At 38.0% G+C, this 23,704-nt stretch overlaps 2 protein-coding genes across 3 annotated transcripts in view; one reads left to right on the top strand and one right to left on the bottom strand.

Moving 5' to 3' along the window:
• Gabrg3 (gamma-aminobutyric acid type A receptor subunit gamma3) overlaps positions 1–23,704 on the top strand; it is a 609,775-nt gene that overhangs the window by 381,716 nt on the left and 204,355 nt on the right. The gene's annotated exons all lie outside the window — the stretch shown is intronic.
• LOC144255271 (succinate dehydrogenase [ubiquinone] cytochrome b small subunit, mitochondrial) lies at positions 13,911–14,774 on the bottom strand. The gene has a single exon (XM_077799525.1). It carries the CDS (start codon positions 14,760–14,762, stop codon positions 14,283–14,285), a length of 480 nt encoding a protein of 159 aa, XP_077655651.1. The 5' UTR covers positions 14,763–14,774; the 3' UTR covers positions 13,911–14,282.

The following is a 23,704-nucleotide window of genomic DNA, read 5'->3' as shown; positions in this document are numbered from 1 at the left end:
TCTCTCTTGCAGCTTTCAACATTCTTTCCTTATTTTCTAAGTTAGGCATTTTGATGACGATATATCTTGGAGAGAGTCTCATTTGTGTAGGTCTATTTGGGGTCCTGTAAGCCTACTTTGTGTGGATGTATATCTCATTTCTGATATGGGAAATGTTTTATGTAACTATCACTGAAAATGTTCTTTATGCCTTCAGCTCATATCTGGATGTTCTCTTCTATCACAGCGATTCTCAAGTTTGATCTTTTAATGTTGTCCCAGAGTTCGGGTATATTCTAATCATGTTCTATCATTTTTCCTTTTATTCTATTCTGTGTACTCAAAATCATATATTCCATTTTCAAGGCCTGAATTTCTGTCTTTAAAGTATTAAGTCCTACTTTAATAAGCAGTTTAATCAATTAGTGAAAGCCCAAGTGAACTTTTGATTTGATTGATAGTGTCTTTCCTTTCTAGGAGTTCTGAATGCTTTCTTTTCACTATTTCTATTTCTTTATTAAAGTGGTCTTTCATTCCCTGTGTTTGTTACCTTAATTCCTTCCTTAAATCTTCTTTTATTTTATTGAATGTTTTAATAATCACTATTTTATAATCTTTCTCTGGGATTTCATTCACATCATTATTAGTGAGATCATTGTTGGGGGCATTGTGAATTTGGGAGGCAGATATTCTTCCTTGTTTTCTCCTGTTTTCAGGGGTCATGGACTTGCACATCAATTGAGAGGAGACTCCCTTTTCTCTCTCTTTTTTTTTTTAAACATGGGTCCTTTGATGTGTAATTATCTTATTTGATCTTGGACTTTTCTCTGTTTTTAATATATGAGTAGATGTCAAAATCTCCCAATTGTTCTTACTTGGGTCCTTATTGTTGATTTGGGGCTTTTGTGTCCTCAATTCTTTGAGTTGGAGTAATGTCAGGACTCAGGTGGGGTTAGATTGTGTACAGAGTGAGAGTCACTGTTGCTTGATTGAGATATGAGTATTTCTCAACAGCAGTATCTCTACTCTGATCTTGAAGTGACTCAATCCCTTCCCCAGCCACTTTTAGAGGGAGAGTAAAGTCAGGAATGACAAATATCAGTAACTGCTTTAAGATAAATGTCTGGTGTCTACTTTGACATTCATAACACCAGTTGCCATACCTAGGAATGATGGGGTCAGCATTTAACAATAGTACCAAAAATAACAAGTTGTGAACTAGATCAGGCATTTGACAGCATACAACTACAATGTCATCTATTATATTAATGGTAATACCAACTTGAATTGGGCAGGAATTACATAGTCTAATTATTATTGTCTCTCCTTTGTATTTAAGTGTGGCTGATATTTAGTATCATTAATTTGTGTGTTGGAAATATCTTCATTGACTTCTCTTTGAGTTTAGTTCAACTGCAGAGTCTCTACCTTGTGAACTTTTAATGTCCCTGCACCCCACAGAATAGGGTGAAAAAACATTAGTAACAAAAATGATACATGGCATTAAAAAACTACACATTCCTACTATCATGCCTTCAACATTAATACCACAAAGAAAATGAATAATGGGATTGGCAATTTTCAAAAATAAAAACAATAACCATAAACTAGATCTGACTTTAAAGCAAACAGCAAGTGTCTCCTATGTGATCCACAACAATGATAATTGCATCAGTATTCATGGTAGGAACAAGAGTTATTAGTTCTGAAAGATGATAAAAATAAAGTTAATTAGTAGCAAAGAAAATGTACTAGGAAGATAGAAAAGAGTTTATAATTTCAAAATAAGCAGAGCCAACACAGAAGAAATGTAGCAAGTGATGGTTAAAAGGAGGGAAGGGGAAATATAGGAGAAGAAAAGTGAAGGGAGAGAGGAAAAGAGAAAATAGAATTTGACCATTATCAGGAGAAAAAAGCGAATGAGAAAATCAAGGGAAAAAATGAAAACAATGAAAAACAAAACCAAAATATACAAACCAAAAATTCCTAACCTTCAAATGAAAAGGCAAGGAAAAATAACTACATTGAAAAATGTTAAAGCTGGGCACCGAGGCGCAGGCCTGTAACCCCAGCGGCTTGGTATATGAGTTAAAAGCCAGCCTCAGCAACTTAGTGAGGCACTTAGAAACTCAGTGAGATCCTGTCTCTAAATAAAATACAAAATAGGGCTGGGGATGTGGCTTAGTGATTGAGTGCCCCTCAGTTCAATCCCTGGTACCCCCCTACAATGCTAAAAATTATTTTTTAAAAAGAAACAAGTAAGCATACGTATATATGTCCCTTAACAAATCAACACAGCAGGGATTCACACACACACACACACACACACACACACACACACACACACATAGAGATTCTTAATGAAAATTGAAGGAAATGACTCCATTGAGGTGGTCAAAAAGTTGACCAGAATAGGTGGTCACTGTCTATGCCTGTTGTTCTTTACATTTCTTCTTCAACTATGTACTGAGAAAGAGCGAGCAAGGGCTGGCATTATTAAGCCCTACCTGTTTTTGTGTTGCTCTCCAAGATACCAGTTGGAGTGGTCTAAGACTGAAGCTGTTTGAAATAAATCTCAGCTTCTCTTCTCACCACTATGAGGTGGGATGGATTAGGAAATACTGTCCTTTGGAGTTTTGTCCATAGAGACCAAATCCATGCACTTCTACAGAGTTCTATGAGTAGAGTTCTGGTGAGCAGCACTCAAGGCTAATAAAGACTCTGGGTCTTTGGTGCGTGGTGTCTGCTTTGGAGAGATTAGATTGACATGCCTCTAGAGCCTGGCAATTGCCAATCTCTAATGGGATTCTGGATCTCAGGAGCCTCCAAGAATTCCAATGGTCGTGGCAGAGCTGCCCCACGCACCTGCAGGGTAGGTGGACCTGCGACCCACCAGCAGAACAGGTCCAGCGGCCTGCTGAGGGGCAGAGCAGAGCCGTCACCACAATTGGAGTGGGGGCAGAGCAGAGCCGCCACCTGCACCCGTAGGGTGGGCAGACCTGCGACCGACCGGCAGATCAGACCTAGTGGCCCGCCAGCGTGGTAGACAGATCACCCCAATTGGAGGAGGAGCACAGCCACTACCCGCCCTTCAAGGGAGATTTTTCAGCTATACAAGAGCAATATAAATAAATAGAGGGAAAATTTCAAAAACACAACAGTTTCACCAAGCAGAAAGAAACACGAGCAGTATGAAAAGACAAGGAAAGAAAGGACCACAAGCAATGCAGGTCAACTCAACTCTAGAAGAGGTAATAGCTGCAACAGATGGAATGTCAGATAAAGAATTCAGGATATACATGCTTCAGATGATCTGGAGTCTCAAGGAAGACATGAGACAGCAAAATCAGATAATAAAAGATCACTTTGACAATGTATTACATAAACAAATCCAAGAAGCAAAAGATCAGTTACACAGGGAGATAGAGGTAATAAAAAACAAACAAATAGAAATCCTAGAAATGCAGGAAGCAATAAACCAACTTAAAAACTCAATTGAGAATACTACAAGCAGAGTAGAACACTTAGAAGATAGAACATCAGACAATGAAGACAAAGTATTTCAACTTGAAAAGGACATAGAAAGCTCAGCAAGACTGTTAAGAAACCATGAGCAGAACATCCAAGAAATATGGGATAACATAAAGAGACCAAACTTAAGAGTCATTGGGATACAGGAAGGCATAGAGGTCCAAACCAAAGGAATAAACAATCTATTCAATGAAATAATATGAAAAAACTTCCCAGACTTGAAGAATGAGACAGAATCCCAAATCCTAGAAGCCTACAGGACGCCGAATGTGCAAAATCATAAGAGATCCACACCTAGACACATTATAATGAAGATGCAAAACATACAGAATAATGAGAGAATTTTAAAAGCTACAAGAGAAAGGAAGCAGATTACATTTAGGGATAAACCAATCAGGATAACAGCTGATCTTTCAAAACAGACTCTGAAAGCTAGAAGATCCTGGAATAACATATTTCAAACACTGAAAGAAAATGGTTTCCAACCAAGAATTGTGTATCCGGTGAAATTAAGCTTCAGGACGGAAGATGAAATTAAAACTTTCCATGTTAAACAATATTTAAAAGAATTTGCAGCTAGAAAACCATCTCTTCAAAAAATCCTTGGCAAAACATTACAGGGAGAGTAAATGGAAAATAACAATGAAAACCAACAGTGGGAGGTAGGACAGTAAAGGGGGGAAAATAATCAAAGAGGAAAACAAATCAGGTTTAGTAACATTAATAAACAAATATGGCTGGAAGAACAAACCATATCTCAATAATAACCCTAAATGTTAATGGCTTAAACTCACCAATTAAGAGACACAGGCTAGTTGAATGGATCACAAAACAAGACCCAACAATATGCTGCCTACAGGAGACGCATTTGATAGGAAAAAATATACATAGACTGAAGGTGAAAGGTTGGGAAAAATCATATCACTCATATGGACTGCGGAAACAAGCAGGAGTATCCATACTCATATCAAATAAAATAGATTTCAAGCCAAAGTTAATCAAAGGGGATAAAGAGGGACACTATATACTGCTCAAGGGAACCATACACCAACAAGACATAACAATCATAAATATATATGCCCCAAACAATGGTGCAGCTTTGTTCATCAAGCAAACTCTTCTCAAGTTCAAGAGTCTAATAGACCACTATACAATAATCATGGGAGACCTCAACACACCTCTCTCACCACTGGACAGATCTTCCAAACAACAGTTGAATAAGGAAACTATAGAACTCAATAACACAATTAACAACCTAGACTTAATTGACATATATAGAATATACCACCCAACATCAAGCAGTTACACTTTTTTCTCAGCAGCACATGGATCCTTCTCAAAAATAGATCACATATTATGTCACAGGGCAACTCTTAGACAATATAAAGGAGTAGAGATAATACCATGCATCTTATCTGATCATAATGGAATGAAACTGAAAATCAATGATAAAAGAAGAAAGGAAAAAGCAAGCATCACTTGGAGAATGAACAATAGGTTACTGAATGATCAATGGGTTTTAGAAGACATCAAGGAGGAAATTAAAAACTTCTTAGAGTTAAATGAAAACACAGACACAACATATAGGAATCTATGGGACACATTGAAAGCAGTTCTAAGAGGAAAATTCATTGCTTGGAGTTCATTCCTTAAAAAAAGAAAAAACCAACAAATAAATGATCTCATACTTCATCTCAAAATCCTAGAAAAAGAAGAGCAAAACAACAGCAAAAGAAGTAGAAGGCAAGAAATAATTAAAATCAGAGCTGAAATTAATGAAATCGAAACAAAAGAAACAATTGAAAAAATTGACAAAACTAAAAGTTGGTTCTTTGAAAAAATAAATAAAATCGACAGACCCTTAGCCATGCTAACAAAGAGAAGAAGAGAGAGAACTCAAATTACAAGCATACGGGATGAAAGAGGCAATATCACAACAGACTCTTCAGAAATACAGAAGATAATCAGAAATTATTTTGAATCCTTATACTCCAATAAAATAGAAGATAGTGAAGGCATCCATAAATTTCTTAAGTCATATAATCTGCCCAGATTGAGTCAGGAGGATATAGACAACCTAAACAGACCAATATCCATTGAGGAAATAGAAGAAACCATCAAAAGATTACCATCTAAGAAAAGCCCAGGACTGGATTGGTATACAGCAGAGTTTTACAAAACTTTTAAAGAGGAACTAATACCAATACTTTTCAAGCTATTTCAGGAAATAGACAAAGAGGGAGAACTTCCAAATTCATTCTACGAGGCCAACATCACCCTGATTCCTAAACCAGACAAAGACACTTCAAAGAAAGAAAACTACAGACCAATATATCTAATGAACCTAGATGCAAAAATCCTCAATAAAATTCTGGCGAATCAGATACAAAAACATATCAAAAAAATTGTGCACCATGATCAAGTAGGATTCATCCCTGGGATGCAAGGCTGGTTCAATATACAGAAATCAATAAATGTTATTCACCACATCAATAGACTTGAAAATAAGAACCATATGATCATCTCGATAGATGCGGAAAAAGCATTCGACAAAGTACAGCATCCCTTTATGTTCAAAACTCTCGAAAAACTAGGGATAACAGGAACATACGTCAACATTGTAAAAGCAATCTATGCTAAGCCTCAGGCTAGCATCATTCTGAATGGAGAAAAATTGAAGGCATTCCCTCTAAAATCTGGAACAAGACAGGGATGCCCTCTCTCACCACTTCTGTTCAACATAGTTCTCAAAACACTGGCCAAAGCAATTAGACAGACAAAAGAAATTAAAGGCATAAAAATAGGAAAAGAAGAACTTAAATTATCACTATGTGCAGCTGACAGGATTCTATACCTAGCAGACCCAAAAGGGTCTACAAAGAAACTATTAGAGCTAATGAATGAATTCAGCAAAGTGGCAGGATATAAAATCAACACGCATAAATCAAAGGCATTCCTGTATATCAGCGACAAATCCTCTGAAATGAAAATGAGGACAACCACTCCATTCACAATATACTCAAAAAAAAAAAATACTTGGGAATCAACCTAACAAAAGAGGTGAAAGACTTATACAATGAAAACTACAGAACCCTAAAGAGAGAAATTGAAGAAGATTTTAGAAGATGGAAAAATATACCCTGTTCATGGATAGGCAGAACTAACATCATCAAAATGGCGATATTACCAAAAGTTCTCTATAGGTTTAATGTAATGCCAATCAAAATCCCAATGGCATTTCTTGTAGAAATAGAGAAAGCAATCATGAAATTCATATGGAAAAATAAAAGTCCCAGAATAGCAAAAACAATGCTAAGCAGGAAGTGTGAATCAGGTGATATAGTGATACCAGACTTCAAACTATACTACAGAGCAATAGTAACAAAAACAGCATGGTACTGGTACCAAAACAGGCAGGTGGACCAATGGTACAGAATAGAGGACACAGAAACCAACCCACAAAACTACAACTTTCTTATATTTGATAAAGGGGCTAAAAGCATGCAATGGAGGAAGGATAGCATCTTCAACAAATGGTGCTGGGAAAACTGGAAATCCATATGCAACAAAATGAAACTGAATCCCTTTCTCTCGCGCATGCACAAAAGTTAACTCAAAATGGATCAAGGAGCTTGATATCAAATCAGAGACACGGCATCTGATAGAAGAAAAAGTTGGCTACGACCTACATACTGTGGGGTCGGGCTCCAAATTCCTCAGTCGGACACCCATAGCACAAGAGTTAATAACTAGAATCAACAAATGGGACTTACTCAAACTAAAAAGTTTTTTCTCAGCAAAAGAAACAACAAGAGAGGTAAATAGGGAGCCTACATCATGGGAACAAATCTTTACTCCTCACACTTCAGATAGAGCCCTAATATCCAAAGTATATAAAGAACTCAAAAAATTAGACAATAAGATAACAAATAACCCAATCAACAAATGGGCCAAGGACCTGAACAGACACTTCTCAGAGGAGGACATACAATCAATCAACAAGTACATGGAAAAATGCTCACCATCTCTAGCAGTCAGAGAAATGCAAATCAAAACCACCCTAAGATACCATCTCACTCCAGTAAGATTGGCAGCCATTATGAAGTCAAACAACAACAAGTGCTGGTGAGGATGTGGGGAAAAGGGCACTCTTGTTCATTGCTGGTGGGGCTGCAAATTGGTGCAGCCAATTTGGAAAGCAGTATGGAGATTTCTTGGAAAGCTGGGAATGGAACCACCATTTGACCCAGCTATTCCCCTTCTCGGTCTATTCCCTAAAGACCTAAAAAGAGCATGCTACAGGGATACTGCTACATCGATGTTCATAGCAGCACAATTCACAATAGCAAGACTGTGGAAGCAACCTAGATGCCCTTCAATAGACGAATGGATAAAAAAATGTGGCATTTATACACAATGGAGTATTACTCTGCATTAAAAAATGACAAAATCATAGAATTTGGAGGGAAATGGATGGCATTAGAGCAGATTATGCTAAATGAAGCTAGCCAAGCCCTAAAAAACAAATGCCAAATGTCTTCTTTGATATAAGGAGAGTAACTAAGAACAGACTAGGGAAGAAGAGCACGAGAAGAAGACCAACATTAAACAAGGATGAGAGGTGGGAGGGAAAGGGAGAGAGAAGGGAAATTGCATGGAAATGGAAGGAGACCCTCAGGGTTATACAAAATTACATACAAGAGGAAGTGAGGGGAAAGGGAAAAATAACACAGGGGGAGGAATGAATTACAGTAGAGGGAGTAGAGAGAGAAGAGGGGAGGGGAGGGGAGGGGGGATAGCAGAGGATAGGAAAGGCAGCAGGATACAACAGACATGAGTATGTCAATATGTAAATCAATGGAAGTGTAACTGATGTGATACAGCAATCTGTATACGGGGTAAAAATGGGAGTTCATAACCCACTTGAATCAAAGTGTGAAATATGATATATCAAGAACTATGTAATATTTTGAACAACCAACAATAAAAAAAAAAAAAGAATTCCAATGGTGGGGCAGGAACGCCAGTCTGCCACATACTCCACTGCCCATGAGCACTGCCTTCCAAGGGTTAGTCCCTGAGTGTATTCACACCCATGTATTCAAATTCCCAACCCACTTCAGCTGTTCATGTGAGCCACTATACTCAAAAGAGAATGAACTTGGGCTTCTCTTTGCGTTTCCAACTTGAATCCCCCTTGGTACAATCTTCTCTGTGACTTTTTCACTCATATTCTGCTAGGTACACCATAGGCCACATGATAGTGACTTCCTGGGACAGTGTGGCAGTGTTTTCTCTGATCTTCCATCTCTTGCAGCCACAGTTATAATGAGATTACCTCAAGATGGCTCCCACTCCAGCTCTCCATGGCCAGTTAAGAAACAGAGCAAGCTTTTCAAGCACCAGTGCACAGGGCAGCCTCTGGATCAGCTAAATTCAGGCAGTTTTTTGATCTCAGGTTTTTCCGTACCAAATCTGTATTTCCCTGTGTTCTGTCTTCCTCTGAGGTGAACCAGCATCACTACTGGTGCTGGTGCTGGTGCTGAAACTGACTTGGTTCCACTGTACTCTTTTTTGTTGTTGTTTATTATATCCAAATTTCTGAGGCTCTCAGCCAATTTGAATGTTGAATATTGAATTTCAATGAAATCCTTCTTTCACCCACCCTGCTGAGAAGCAGTACGCCCCCTGCTTGAATCCCAAGCCATGGAGCTACTAGGAATTCAGACTTTCTCTACTGTGCCATCTTCTCCCAATTTCTGTAAGCCTCATTTTTTCCTTTAGAAACTTCCACTTACATGGAATGAAGTCTACCCAATTATATCATGTCCATTTATGAATATATCACAATGATTCATATAAATATATGTGTACATACATGATTGTAATGTACCAATTGAAATAATAATAATAATGATAATAGAGTAGGAGCGATAGAGTATAGCAGGCAGATCCGGAGACAGAGGAGGATATAGAGAAGAAACTGGGCAATTAAAATGATCAATTATGTTATGTGCATATACAAATATGGCATAATGAACCCCACGATTTTGTATGATTGTAATACACCAATAAAAATAAATAAGAAAATGTTTGAAAAGGCTCATTAAGAATTTTTAAAATATAAAACGTCCCCTTGCCTTACCTCTTTGAATGGTCTCATAGTTTGTGTGGCATGTTATCCCCATTGCAATGCTATTTTTTAAAAAATCATTCTTTGGAGAATATCTCTCTGATTATTTCTTAACATGACAATATCATGGTGTGTACACACAATTGAACACGAAAAGCTTCTACACAGTGGCCTTGGAAAACATTTTAGAAACCAGATTTTTGTCATTGCATTAAGCTACATTATGAAAAGCTCCTTCTGGTTTTATATATTTCAAAGCAAACACTAAATACACAAATTGCTTCAAATTAGAGTGATTAGTTTTTGTCTCTAAAATTTAATTTGCATGGCAGTCACATGGCTAAATTATGCTAAGGCACCATGTGAATGTGCCTCCTTGGACATTAATATAATCTCACAGGGCAGGTTGAGTTTCTGCATGTCCCTAGGCAGTCTCAGTTAGACTCTGGTTAATGATGGGGAGCTGTGATGTTGCCTGGACAACAGGTGATCCAATCACAGTAGGGAAGATGTTCTTTGAAGACAAGACTTGCAGAACATTGAGATATGACTGTAAATGAAGACACTATTCAAATATCACTTGGAAAATCACAGCTCGATTCAGAGAGAGGAAAGTTGCATGCATATCCCTACTATAAGTACATGGATGAGTTTTATGTTCAGAGTTCTAACACTGAAAATAGTATCCTTAGTAACTCCCAGAGGCAGTGGAGGGGAGGAGGGCAGTATATTTTTCCAGAACTATTTTATTTTTGTCAGTTTTTCTGGGTAATGATTGGCTTTGAGCAAATTTTTAAAAAGATCTTTTTTATAATTTAACCATATTGTGATCATTTAGAACATTTCTAGCATGTTTGCCTATCTATTTAAAGTTAATCATAATATAATGATACACAGAACAGCTAGCCTAATGCAAAGAAAATGTGACTATTAGTCTACATAATATTGCTGCTCATCACATATGCATGATCACATTTTTAACTACTTTGAATTAATTTCATGCTTGTAGGAAAATCGCAAGACTAGGGCAAATAACTCTTGCAATGTTGATATTTTACCTTGTTTGCTGAACTCCACGCACACACAGACACACACACAAATACACACACACAAAAAAAAGTTTTGTTTTGGTTTTGCTGAACCATTGGAGAGCAAATTGTGCATGTATTTCATGCTTTCACTTTACTCCTAAATACTCCTGATATCTCTTTCGCAAAAGCCAGGAATTTATTTAAGAAATCAGTGTACATTTAGAAAAATTGGGAAATTACATTGATATACTGTTATCTAATCAATATGCCTTATTTAAATTCAGTATTCCTCCTAATAATGACATTTATAGCTAAGGAACATACACACACCAACTTTCTACTCTCATCCTCAGTCCAAAACCCAGTCCAAGATAACAAGCCATATTTTGCTTTTCTTTTTAGTGTCCTTTCCATCTGAATTTTGGGGAGATACATTTTTATTCTATTCCTTATTTTTGCTACCTATGTAGGGAAAGGTTATGAGGCAGGCAGTGTGGGGCCCAGAAGACCACACATCTGTGATCACAGCAGGGAGCCCTGGTCCTTATTGCCTCCTGTCTGCATTCCCTGAGTTCTTTGGTGTGTCCTCTGTGGTGTTCCCAGGGGCTGATTTTTAGTCTTTTCTAAGATGCTGACATTTTTGTAGTGAGAAGAGCAGTTGTTTTGTAGAGTAGTCCTCAATTAGGGATTTTGTGATGTTTCCCATCCTAGAGTTGGGCTACACATTTTTGGCAGGAACATCACAGAGGAGACATTGGCAGTGTTGTCTCCTATCAGGGGATACATGACACTGGCTTGTCCCCTAATTGGTGACATTGACTTTGAAGATTTGTTAAGGCAGGTTGCCAGGTTTCTCTTCTAGGAAGTTAATGGGGGATATCACAGAGGAGGGACCACAGAACTCAAGAAGTGCAGACAAGGAGAGCATGAAGACTAGGGTCCCTGGTGTGACCACAGACATGCAATCCCTTAGGCCCCACACTGGCGCCCCATGACCTTTCCCTACATCATATGTAGAGAAAAAAAATGAAATAGAATAAAATGTATGCCCTAAAACTCCAGGGTGAAAAAAAAAGAAAAGAAAAGAAAGTCACATTATCTTTAAACTGTATAACCAGTCTAAGTTTCTTCCTGGAACTTATTTTCTTTGATTCTTCTGAATTGGGAACAGACTTCAACTTGTCAATGAAAATATCATCTCTCTTGCTTTGGCTTAGCTCATTGCCTATGGGGCTGATGCTCAGTCTCTTGAGGTTCTTCTCCAAGCTTCGTTCTTGTTCTCCTGGCTAACATGCCTCTATGGGTGTCCTGGGTTAAGGGACCCAGGCAGTGCCCTCACAATGATTAAAGAAGTCCTGGACCTCCAAGGTCATGATGTTTGAGGTCTCTGCTTATCTCTGCAACTGTGACCTTATTCTCCCCTCATCACAAAGCTCCTCTTACATCCTGTTTAGACCTTTATGTTTTTTTCTCAACTAAAATAGAACCTGGAACCCAGCCCCCAGCCCCACCCTTGGATAACTTGACCTTGACTTGGCAATCACTGTGTCTCTGAAAATCCACTCCTGCAGCAACTCCGTCCAAGTGATACCTCTACCTCCTACCAGGTGCTATTATGAGAGCCTCATTGGCTGGACACTGTCACCTAACTTCCCTCTCTCCCAATGGTTGGATAGCAGGACCCATCAAAGTGTCTGAGGGAGGCTCCTGTCTGCTTCCTGCCTACTTGGCCTAAGCCTTCTCACATCCACAGCTTCTCTCCTGCCTTCCTTATGTGATGGGACTCACTGCCTTTAGATTGTTCTTATGTGGACTTTTCCCTCATCTAGCATTTTATGGTTCCACCCTCCTCCTTCATTAGGACACTCTGCATTCTTCCTTTCTGGTGGTAACATGACACATTTTCCTAGGACTTAGTTATTTTAGATTACTTCTAGTCATCTGGTTAGAAAGTAATAGCCTTCCTCCTCCATCATTAGGAAAACCTATCTCTTGATCCATCCTGGATGGACAAAGGGCAAAATAGAAGAAGCCATCACAAAAACAAAAGTAGATGGTGTCCAAAAGTAGCTCCATTATGCAAAGCAGTTGACTAAAACTTGGTGAGAATTGGCACTACCATTTTCTTCTGCACAGATGTCATATCATTTTACAGAGTCCATAACTCTTACAATTTCTGTTTTTTCATAGTGTCCTGGACTTTCCATGGAAAGCAGGGATAAGGGGCCAGGTTTTACAGGAATGAGAAGAATGTACTTTCAAACATCCTTGGAAATATAGTGTGCCTATAAAAATTATGTCAAAATTAAATATATTAATATACAGATATATATGACCACTTTTCTAAACTTTGTGTGGCTATTTTTCGATTTCGATTTTGATCACATAATCATATATTAATTGTAGTACCTACCATATGGCATGTGGTCCTCACCAATTAGCCTCAATGGGATGCCCCAGTTTCCCTTCTGTTTACCCATGCAAACAAATCCAGATGTTAGATAAGAAAACTCTGACCACTGTAAATAAGGAATGTTTTCTTGGATGGAGAAGTGGAGAGTGATCAGACGAGTGTAGGGTCCTTCTCTATCTCCTCTGTCTCCCCTTGAAATACGCAGTCTTTTCCCTCTCCTATTTCACTGTGATATTTTTGGGTTTGGAATCCTACCGCCTCCTGAGACCCCAGCATGGGAAGGAATGGGACCGTGAAAAGGGGTGAAATGACTATTTCTCTTCTTCATTCCTTTCATAGGGAAGGTCAGAGCTTAATGACAAGATTCTAGCTTGTGTTTCGGGAAATGGAGACAAGGACAAATATTACAGTCACCATCTGGAATCTTTTTTTTTTTTTTTATACAACATTTTATTTAAAAAAAAAATTTCTTTTCATGGAATACATTTTCTTATTACCAATTCCCACAGTGGGAAAGTAATTTATTAGTTTTATATTTGTGGACAGATTATTTTAGGACAAGTAAAACACATTGGAGAATTACATCTGTTTAGAATTTGTAATATTCTGATATGTCTACAAGGAAGACTTCTTCTCTAACTTGAGCATCTCTATATTCAGAAGCTTTCCAATCTTTCCTTCCTAGGATATAGAAATATGTAATTTGAGATTTTAGCATCTCCTATAAAGTTTCCCTAGGACATAAAACCATCAGTAGCTGGTATCAACTGGACAGACAGAGAAGTTTCCAAAAGTAAACACCATCTAATTTTTTGCAAAGTCATGAATTAACAGTCTTTCCCTTTGACCATTATTTCCAAGATAAATGCAGAAATGATCATATACTGATAATATTAAAGCTAAATTCTCTTTAAGAGACTGACAAAAGCAAAAGCTCATATGTAAAGTTTAGTCATACTGTGAATCTCATGAACTTGAAGACAACCCCATTAACTCACTAGAATGCAGAACTGGGTCTCATAATTTCTTGAACACATTTCCTCTCAAATCTCTTCCTCAACAATTAAATTCTAAAATAACCATGTGATTAGAAGAAGGTTTGCCCACCAATGAACTTTCTGTTATTTCCTCCTTATTATGAGCTGAATGACAGAGCAGAGGCAGAGGCATACAATCAATTCTCAAGTCAAAACGGTCAAAGCTTCCACAGCATGGCAACAGCTTTGCAGATGCCCACGTCATGATAGTTGAAATAACAAAGCCCAGCAAAGGTTAAAGCTGAGAGTGCCAAAAGGCCTGCCTTGGCAGCTTTCTGTGACGCATCTCCATGAACATAATCAGTGACAACTTGTCCAAGGCCCCAGTGACTATGAAGAGTGAGGACTGCAGCCAAGGAGTAGTCCATTGCAGAGCAAGGATTCAAATATGCAGCTGGAAGCAGGCCCAGGAGCAAAACACTGACAACCCTCTCACTAGTCCAGTGAAGAGATGCAGCCTTGGAACCAGAATGGCGGTTTGGTGACAGGTGAATGTGCTGTGTTCCAGTCCATCCTGGGGTAGGTCGGTCCTGGAGAAATGCTGAGATGTGAGCAGGTCTGACCAATGGGGTTCGGAGGAACAGAGCTCGGCCTCCTTGAGCACCGCAGAGGACACCGAGCCTCAAGAGAACCGCCATCTCGCTTTTGAGGGCTCACCATCTGGAATCTATATTTTAAACTCATTCCTAAAGCTGATCACCAGGAAACCTAATGGATGTGTATGAGTCAAAGCATGTGAATACACAAAACACACGGTATACCTACCTGTTAGTCAGCTTTTTGTCACTGTGACTCAATATCTCAACAAAAACAATTTAGACAGGGGGAAAGTTTATTTTACATTCAAAGTTCAGAGCTTCAGTCCACAACTCGCCTGACTCCATCGCCGTGGGCCCCAGGAGTCAGAAGATCATGGTGAAAAGGCATGGAGGAGAAGACCACTTAGCTCAAAGCATCCAGGAAGCAGGGAGTCAGGGACAAAATATAAACTCCCAGGAATGCCCCTGCCATGTCCCACAGCCACCTGCCTACAGTTATCACTCAGTACAGTAGTCCTTTCAAATTATTAATCCATCAAGTGAGTTAATCCACGAATTAAGTTTAGCTCTCAGAATCTAATGATCGTTTCACCTCCGAATATCCCTGTATTGTTCCACACATGAGCTTTCAGGGGACACCTCATATCTAAACCTTAACCCTATGCGAGGATGGTTAGTCCAAAATGTCACAGAATACATGGTCTAGATATGAGGAATAAGAAAAGGGACATAAGATGGCTCTCACAGAGCCTATGGTCTTGCTGGGAAAACAATTACATTTCAATGAGGTTATTGCATAATACAAATAATGGTTAAAAGTATGGATACTAATGGAGTGCTATCTGACACACAGAGTCTATGTGCCCATGATTGCTGTAGCAAACTACAGCAGTCTCTCATTCAGCCATCACACACCTCACAGGGGAGGCTTTCTTATCGCCCCCATGTTTGCAGGCTTTCAAAGCACAGGGATGTCGTCACTCACACTCACTTGAGGTTATGCAGGATGAGCCCAGACACCATCTGAAACAGGTATCTACCCTCTCAATTACTGAAAATGATGAGTAAGAACAATAAAGAAGATGAAAACATATTTGCCTGAGTGTCTGGGATATTTAATAGAAGCTGAGTAAACGGAATTTTTTAGGTGGAAACACAGCAAGAGAGCTTAAATCTTAAATGCCCCTCAAAGGCTCATGTGTTCAAGCTTAATCCCCAGCCTGGCAGGATTGGGATGCACTGAGACCTTTAAGAGGTGAGACCTATTGATGGCGGTCACTAGGTTATTTTTGCATGTCCTGGAAGTGGATAGTGGGACCCCAACCCTTTCCTCTCCTTTTTTTTTTTCTTTTTCATCTTGGTCATGAAGTGGGATGATTTTCTCCATCGCCTGCTCCTTGCTATGATGTCCTGCCTCATCATAGACCCAAAAGCAATAGAACTACTGTTCATGAACTGAAACCTCCAAACTGAGCCAAACGAAATCTTTGCTCTTTATAGGTTGATCTCAGGTATTTGTTGTAGTGACCAAAAACTTACACAGAAGAAGAAGATGAGGAAGACACAGAGTGAAAAGGCTTCTTATTTGGTGAACTAAATTCTCTACTTATGAAGCTTATATTTAAAGAACTCAACATTCTGAAATGATCTTAGATAGGCAGGCAAAGGTCAGATAATAAAATATCTATATTTTCTGAGATTTGACTTTAATTCACTTGTTTATCTTTCATTATTTCAAAAGGTTTTGTATGTTTACTTCCCCTCTAGCATTTTTGCTTTTTAATTGTATTTTACCTTGTGTATGTATAATACTAAAATGGATTGAATAACTTAACCTTATATTGGTGATTCAAAGCATTTCCAAATTTTATAAAGTTTCAGAGGACCATTTTATCTGACACCAGATAACTTTACACCACAAATATACACAGTACTAGTTAATGGAAAGTTCTAAATAACACAAATTTGTTCAGCAAAATAACCTGGTGGTGGAAGAATACAAAATCAAGGAGAACCTCACACTATAAAGGTCATTTATATGACCTTTCATTTTAAAATGCCAAAGAAGCATCAGCAGGAAAGTTGCCCACCAAAAAAAAAAAAAAATCTCTGGGGGTAATGGTGGCTGAATGAATACACAAAATGATGCCAGTGTAGACAGTTGCGCCTCAACAGGAGAAAATGCTACAGTTCTGCCTAAAAGCAGGATGGGATTCTAGGAATAAATTTGGTGTATGAGCAAATTGTCCTGTTATGAAGTTATGACTCACAAGGAAAACCCTTCCAGTGTGAGTATTGTCCAAAATCTGCTATTATGGTTTTGATCTAGCAATGTCCCCTGAAAAACTCAAGTTTTGGAAGCATAGCCTCTAATACAATGAGATTCAGGCAATAGTTACCATCCTGCCCTCATCAGTGAATTAATCCACTTGTTGATTAATGACCAACTAGGTGGTAACTGTATGCAGGTGGAGTAGAGAGTGGCTGGAGGAGCATGGCCTTGACTATATGTGGATCCCTGGATCCTTTCTCTCTGCTTCCAACCACCATGAGCTGAACAGCTTTCCTCTGCCATGATCTTCTATCATGATATTTCTGCCTTGGAGCAGTTGACCATAAACTGAACCTCTGAAGCCATGAGCCAAAATTAACTCTTCTTCCTCTAAATTGTTCTCATCAGATATTTTGTGCACAGCAATAAAAAGCTGATTAATAAATCTGGTTTTCTTCTTGTGTCATGGAGAAACCAAAATTGAATTGTTCCTTCTGACCCTTCCTCTTTAGGGACCCAGATGAGGCCATCAATTCTAATGTAGGAGATAATAGGTAGAACAGTGATTGCATAATGTGCCTTTAGCACATCCTAATCAACTGAACCTTTAGATTAAAAAAAAAAAAACAAAACATACTGTTAGTCGAATCCAGCATTGAAAACAGCATACCTTGGTGGAACTAAATATTGGGGTGGGCACTAATAATTTCAGGTCCTCAATTTCTGTTTCTAATTAAATGAAATATTTGCCTAGGTGATCTTGAAGTATCTTTCAGCTTGGACAATCATGAAGATTGGATTAGGCATTTAGCAGAGCTAAGAGGGTATCTAAGGAGAAGAATACAATGCACAGGTTCCCAGAAAAGAACCTGCTAGCTAGGCATTTATTCTACTCAGACAATAACCTGGCACAAACATTTTGCAGGTTATTCTTGCTATTTTCTGTCACCACCTGATGATCTAAAGTTGTCAGTATCTCAATCTCTTGGTGAAATAATTCTGTCATTCCACTCTGGATTTCAGTAGCAGAGGGTGGGACCACCCACTGTGAGGATCTCCACACTTAGTCTGAGAATGGGAGGCATCATGACATGGACCTGTTTTTGCCCTGAAATCCATTCAGGAAATCACTTTAGAAGAAAAGAAAAATAGTTGTCTCCTGCTTCATCCGCAGCTTGTTTAACACAACCACATGGTCTTTTCCCTATCAGTTATATTTCAATAAAACAAGCCCACCATGAATTTTAATATTCTGAAAAAATAACTAGGATAAATAAAATGAAGTGGACACTTGTGTACATTACCCTCCTGCCATATTTAATCTAGCAAATTATCTAATATCTAAATCTTATTTAATCTTATTTGATCTAGAAATTTATCTGGGTTTCTCATGCATTGCACTGCTACCAGTAGCCAATAAAAGCCAATAAAAGGATGGCAAAAAATGGGTACAACTCCATATATATTTTACCTAAACAGATTAACTTGTTATTTGAATTGCACTGAGCAACTCTAACACTCATGGTTCTCATACACTCCTTCCTAAGCAGGAGGTTAAGATAATGGAGGGAAAAATACACACTTGTGTCCATTGTTGAGTTCTAAAGTGACTCCAGTGGCCTCATTTATACAAATAATATACAATTTAATAATGTCCACCATCTAGATTGGTGAAAGGAAAAACAATATTCTGGATATTTTTCTTTTTTAAGCACCAGAAAGTATTCAGTGAACAGCGAGCACCTCAGTGCTTTTAAAGATTTGCTTTTCCATGATCATCCCATGTTAACCAGCTTTTATGGCAGGTGCACAAATTTCTATTATCTGAAACTCCTAGCAGAATTAGAAACAGAGAATATTTTTGTTGTGGAAAACATATGCTATTTAGACACATGCTTTGAATATGTTTGTCCTGGGACTAAGCTAACAATTAACCATTGATAAAATATATCAATACTTTTCCGCCTCTCTTTTCCTAAGACATCAACTTTCTAGAAAAATTTGTGTCATGTTTTATCAAACAATGAGTCTATAATTCCCCATTTGTGCATTACTCACTAATCTCTTTATCTAGGTAGGAGGATGCAAATAAATTTATTGGGTAAATTTTGAATAGTATTCTACCAAGGGAAGATAATTTTGAAATTGGAATTAAATCACCTTTGTTGGCAGGAAAATCTGAGCCTTCTGTTTTTATTGCTCTCTTCCCTTACACTATATTATAATGGCAGTGGAGCTATCTGGTAAATATGCAAATCACAGTACAAGGGCACCCTTTATAGTTAAAGTTAAATGATTTTCCAGGGCTGTGAATGATTGGATGCCTCTTCATCTACAGAGGCAAACTGTAGATGAAGCTTGATTCTATGGTTTCTGAGCATCCTATGTGTATAGCCAACAAATCCATGCATTAGTGAGGAAATGGAGAGGGATGACCTAGTTCCCTAAATCTCACTTCTGTAAACTTACTTATAATGAATTTATCTCCATACTGATATTAACATTTTACTTCAACGTATTTTAGAAACATACAAAATAATATTAAAAATACCGAAGTATTTTACTGATAACTTAAAAGAATAGAGCATAAATGTGTTGGGGAACATGTAATTTAATAATGTCCACCATCTAGATTGGTGAAAAGAAAAACAATATTCTGGATATTTTTTTCTTTTTTAAGCAACAGAAAGTAGCCAGTGAAAAGAGCCTGGATGCTTTTAGAGATTTGCATTTTGGGTTCAGTTATTTTAATTGACTTAGAACATGTTAGTTATATTTTATTAAGTTAATAAAAACCTAAAGTGTTGTACAAAATTATATTTAAATATTAACTCAACCTCAAGCTTTTAGCTGAGTACATTTTACAGGATATATAATATTGTTATTAGAGTCGATTTTCTTTTTATTTTTGGAAAAAGCAATAGCTAAAGTAATATCAGAACACTAGATGGGGGTTGAAGATGATGTTTTTAATGTGTGCTTTTTTTCTCCTTTATTATTATAACCTACTTTGATCAATAACCATATTTTACCAAGAAGAATGAACTTCATATGGCCTTAGTATACTTGTTAAAATTTATCTTTATTAATTAAATTTAATTTTTTAACTGATACATAAAACCAGATAATTTATACACATTTAATAGATACTGTGATGTTTTAATGTACATATATATTATGTAATGTTTAAATTATATTAAAAATCTACCTCCTCAAACATTTATTATTTATTTATGATGAAATACTCACAATCCTTTCTGTATCTTTTTGGTGTATACAGTACATTATTGTGGTCTATATACTCTATGATGCAACAGCACACCAGAACTTCTTACTCCTATCTAACTACAGCACAGTACCCATCAATCAACCTCTCCCTATTCCTTCTCCCATCCCCTAATCTCCTTAGTCTCTGGTAACCACCATTCTACTCTCAACTTCTACAAGGCCAACTTTTATAGTCTTGACATTTAAGTCCACCACTATTTAAAGAGGTACCATCACTGAGCCTGTTTAAATGTGCTGCTCAGAAGTTGCCCGCTCCTTGAATCTTTCTCCTGATACCTGACTCACTCCCTCCAAGCCCCCAACAACACTCATTATGCCTCTACCTCTCCCCAGGTCCCAGACTGTATGACCATGAATGTTTGTCTATGACTGAACTCCTTGTGAGCATCATCCATATTGTGATGGCTGCTCCCTCTAAGCTACTGTGCCTGACATGATCTCGTGGTGAACTCCAGCAAGGTATTATTATCCCAACTAGGTTCAATTTTCTTCATTTTCAGAATAACAATTACATTGCCTACCTTACAGTCTGGTGAAGATGAAAGACACAAATATCATGTAAAATGTAGTGGGAGAAGGATGAACTATGCGAAAAAGATCCCAGTCTACAATTTAGGATGTTTGAGCTCCAATTCTTTTTTTTTTCTTTTTAATACTTTTCCCTTAGTTGTTGATAGATCTTTATTTTATTTATTTATACGTGGTGCTGGGAATCGAACCCAGTGCCTTACACAAGGCAAGTGCATTACCGCTGAGCCACAGTCCCAGCCCTGAGCTCCAATTCTTGATCAAAAAAAGTTGCTTAATCTTTCTGGGTGTTTCTACCTATGAAATAAAGAACCCAACATATAATTCAAAAGTAAAAAATGACTCATAGATGTAAAGTAAACCCAGAAAATATTTTAATCAGTTCATTAATAAATAAGGAAAGCAGTAAAATGTCAGTATCAGTTAAGAAGCATTCCAAGAACTACGCATTTGTAGAAAATTTTATAAAGAAGTGTTAAGAATAAAGGTAGCTGTGTTTGATACAAAACTAGTAAATTTCTACAGGAAGTAAATTATAATCTTTTGGTTATACTTTTTTATACAAGACAAATATTATTTGTATCTCTACTGGACAAAAGTATACATTTAGCAAGTCATTTTACTATGACTGCTGGGATATTGAATCAATAATCTTAACAATGTTCATTAGAAGTGTTCTTCCAACTCCCAAATATTGTTAATCAATATTAATTATATTAGTGGTAATTCACTTACTAATAGAATGTATGAGAAACTAGCCTTTTCCAAGTGCTAGCATTTAAGTTAGTGGAGTTATTTTTAACCTTCAGTATTAGAAGAGAATAATTTTTCTCTCCTAATAACTTATGAGTAAAACATGTGTACTCTTATTCACAAACACTCAAGTCACACTGAATCCTCCTCATCGGCTGCCCCCTCCTGGTCAGGTCAACTGATTTCTTTTGACTTTTCTTTGAAACATTATCTTGTGCTGACCACAATCTCCATGTAACATCAAAATGCTACCAATGAACATCTTTTTATTTATTTTCACATCTCAGAGGAGATTCTGAATCCTCTTGAATTCTTTTTATTTCACAAATGCCCTTTTAATTATCCTTGTCAAACGGACTTCCACCTGATGGAATATTCCTTACTGCAGAGATACTCCTTGACTCACCATGGGGTTCCTGATAAACCCATCATAAATCGAAATTATCACAAGTCTAAAACATTGACTACAACTAACATACTGTCATAGCTTAGCAACACTGTAGAACATTGGTTGTTTCCCTTCATAACCATGCCGCCAACTGGAAGCTGTGGCCTGCTGCTGCCGCCCAGTGTTGAGGGAGGGTATTGCACTCAAATACCCTAGGGATTGCTACCCTGGGGAAACCATTCAAATTTAAAATTCAAAGTGCAGTTCCTACTGAAGGTGCATTGTGTTTGCACCATTGTGAAGTTGAAAAAATTATTATGTTGTTGTGGTTTGGATCTGAGGTGTTTCCCCCAAAGCTCGTTTATGAGATAATGCAAGAAGGTTTAGAGGAGAAATGATTGGGTTATGAGAGCCTTAACACAATTAGTGAATTAATCCCCTGATAAGGAGTAAATGATGGTAACTGATGGTGGGCAGGGTGTGGCTGGAGGAGGTGGGTCATTGGGGGGCGTGACTTTGGGGTATATATTTTGTATCTGGCCAGTGGAGACTCTCACTCTCTGCTTCCTGAGCACCATGAGAGCTGCTGCCCTTCGCCACACTCTTCTACCCTGATGTTCTGCCTTACCTGGAGTCCCAAGGAATTGAGCCAGCCTTCCATGGACTGAGATCTCTGAAACTGTGAGCCGCTCAAATAAACATTTCCTTCTCTACAATTGTGCTGGTCAGGTCTTTTAGTCACAGCATTGAAAAACCTGACCAAAACATAGTAGAATATGGTAAGTTGTTGACTTTTTGTATTAACATTTTGAAATTTAGTAATCCATCTAATAAATTATTTGCCTAATTCGAGTTTGTTTCTGTTACACGTAAATCAATGTTTTACCCATGCAACCTACTTGTATTTTCTAGGTATTTCTATTGTCATAGGGTGGGTGGGTTTGCCTAGAGGCATAACCCTAAAGATGCACTGTGTATTAAGTAGTGTATTTGAAGGTAACCTCAAAAAGTACCAACAAGGGATACAGAGGTAAAAGTGCCAGTCAGAGGTATAGTGGATCAGGTTACCATGATGGACACCTGGGGTGGAGTCATCCTGACCAGGAGTGTGCATGCTGAGGGTTTATCCTTTAACTCCATCTGCCATTGCTGGGGTCTTAGCACTTTGTTTCAGGAGAGAGAGTAGCAGGTCAGGTGCAGGCCATAAATAGTAGGGCCTTGAGTGCCAAAGTGGGCAGCATGTGGATATAGCAATAAAAGTGCCTGGATAAATGTGACTCTGTGAACTTGTGTATGGAATTTTTTGAATAAACTTCATGGCCATGACTGATTCAACCAAATTTTAGTTGGCCTTTACCCAATTATAAACTCCTTTGAAGATTTTTTCACTAGAACAAGGTGTGGATAATGTGGGAAGCAATTAAGTGATCTAATAGTCTTGATGGGTGTAGGCAGTGAGGAAAGGGGCCTTGGAAACTATTCAGTGCACCTGTTAACTTTACAAATGATTGAGTAACTGGCCCCCAAAGATCCAGTGAGTGGTGAGCTCATGTGCGAGATGTGATATTCACTGATTTTAAAAGATTGTTCCATCTGAAACCATGTTATTAGTATCAGTTGCATTGGAGAGTTATGAGGAAGTGAAATGGTCTGGTGTTTTACTTCCTTTGAACGATGGATGTGCTCTCTCTTACCAGCTTTCTCCAAATCACTCCATCACCTCTCCTGCTCCACACATGGGCTTCTTGAAGCCCAAACATGGAGTGACAGGACATTGGCCACATTCTCTGACCATTTGTTATATCAGGAGGC

Source organism: Urocitellus parryii, chromosome 6 (assembly GCF_045843805.1).
Source record: "Urocitellus parryii isolate mUroPar1 chromosome 6, mUroPar1.hap1, whole genome shotgun sequence".
Classification (NCBI taxonomy): domain Eukaryota; kingdom Metazoa; phylum Chordata; class Mammalia; order Rodentia; family Sciuridae; genus Urocitellus; species Urocitellus parryii.
The sequence above is the reverse complement of the archived record's forward strand: the minus strand, read 5'-3'. Positions and strand labels throughout refer to the sequence as shown.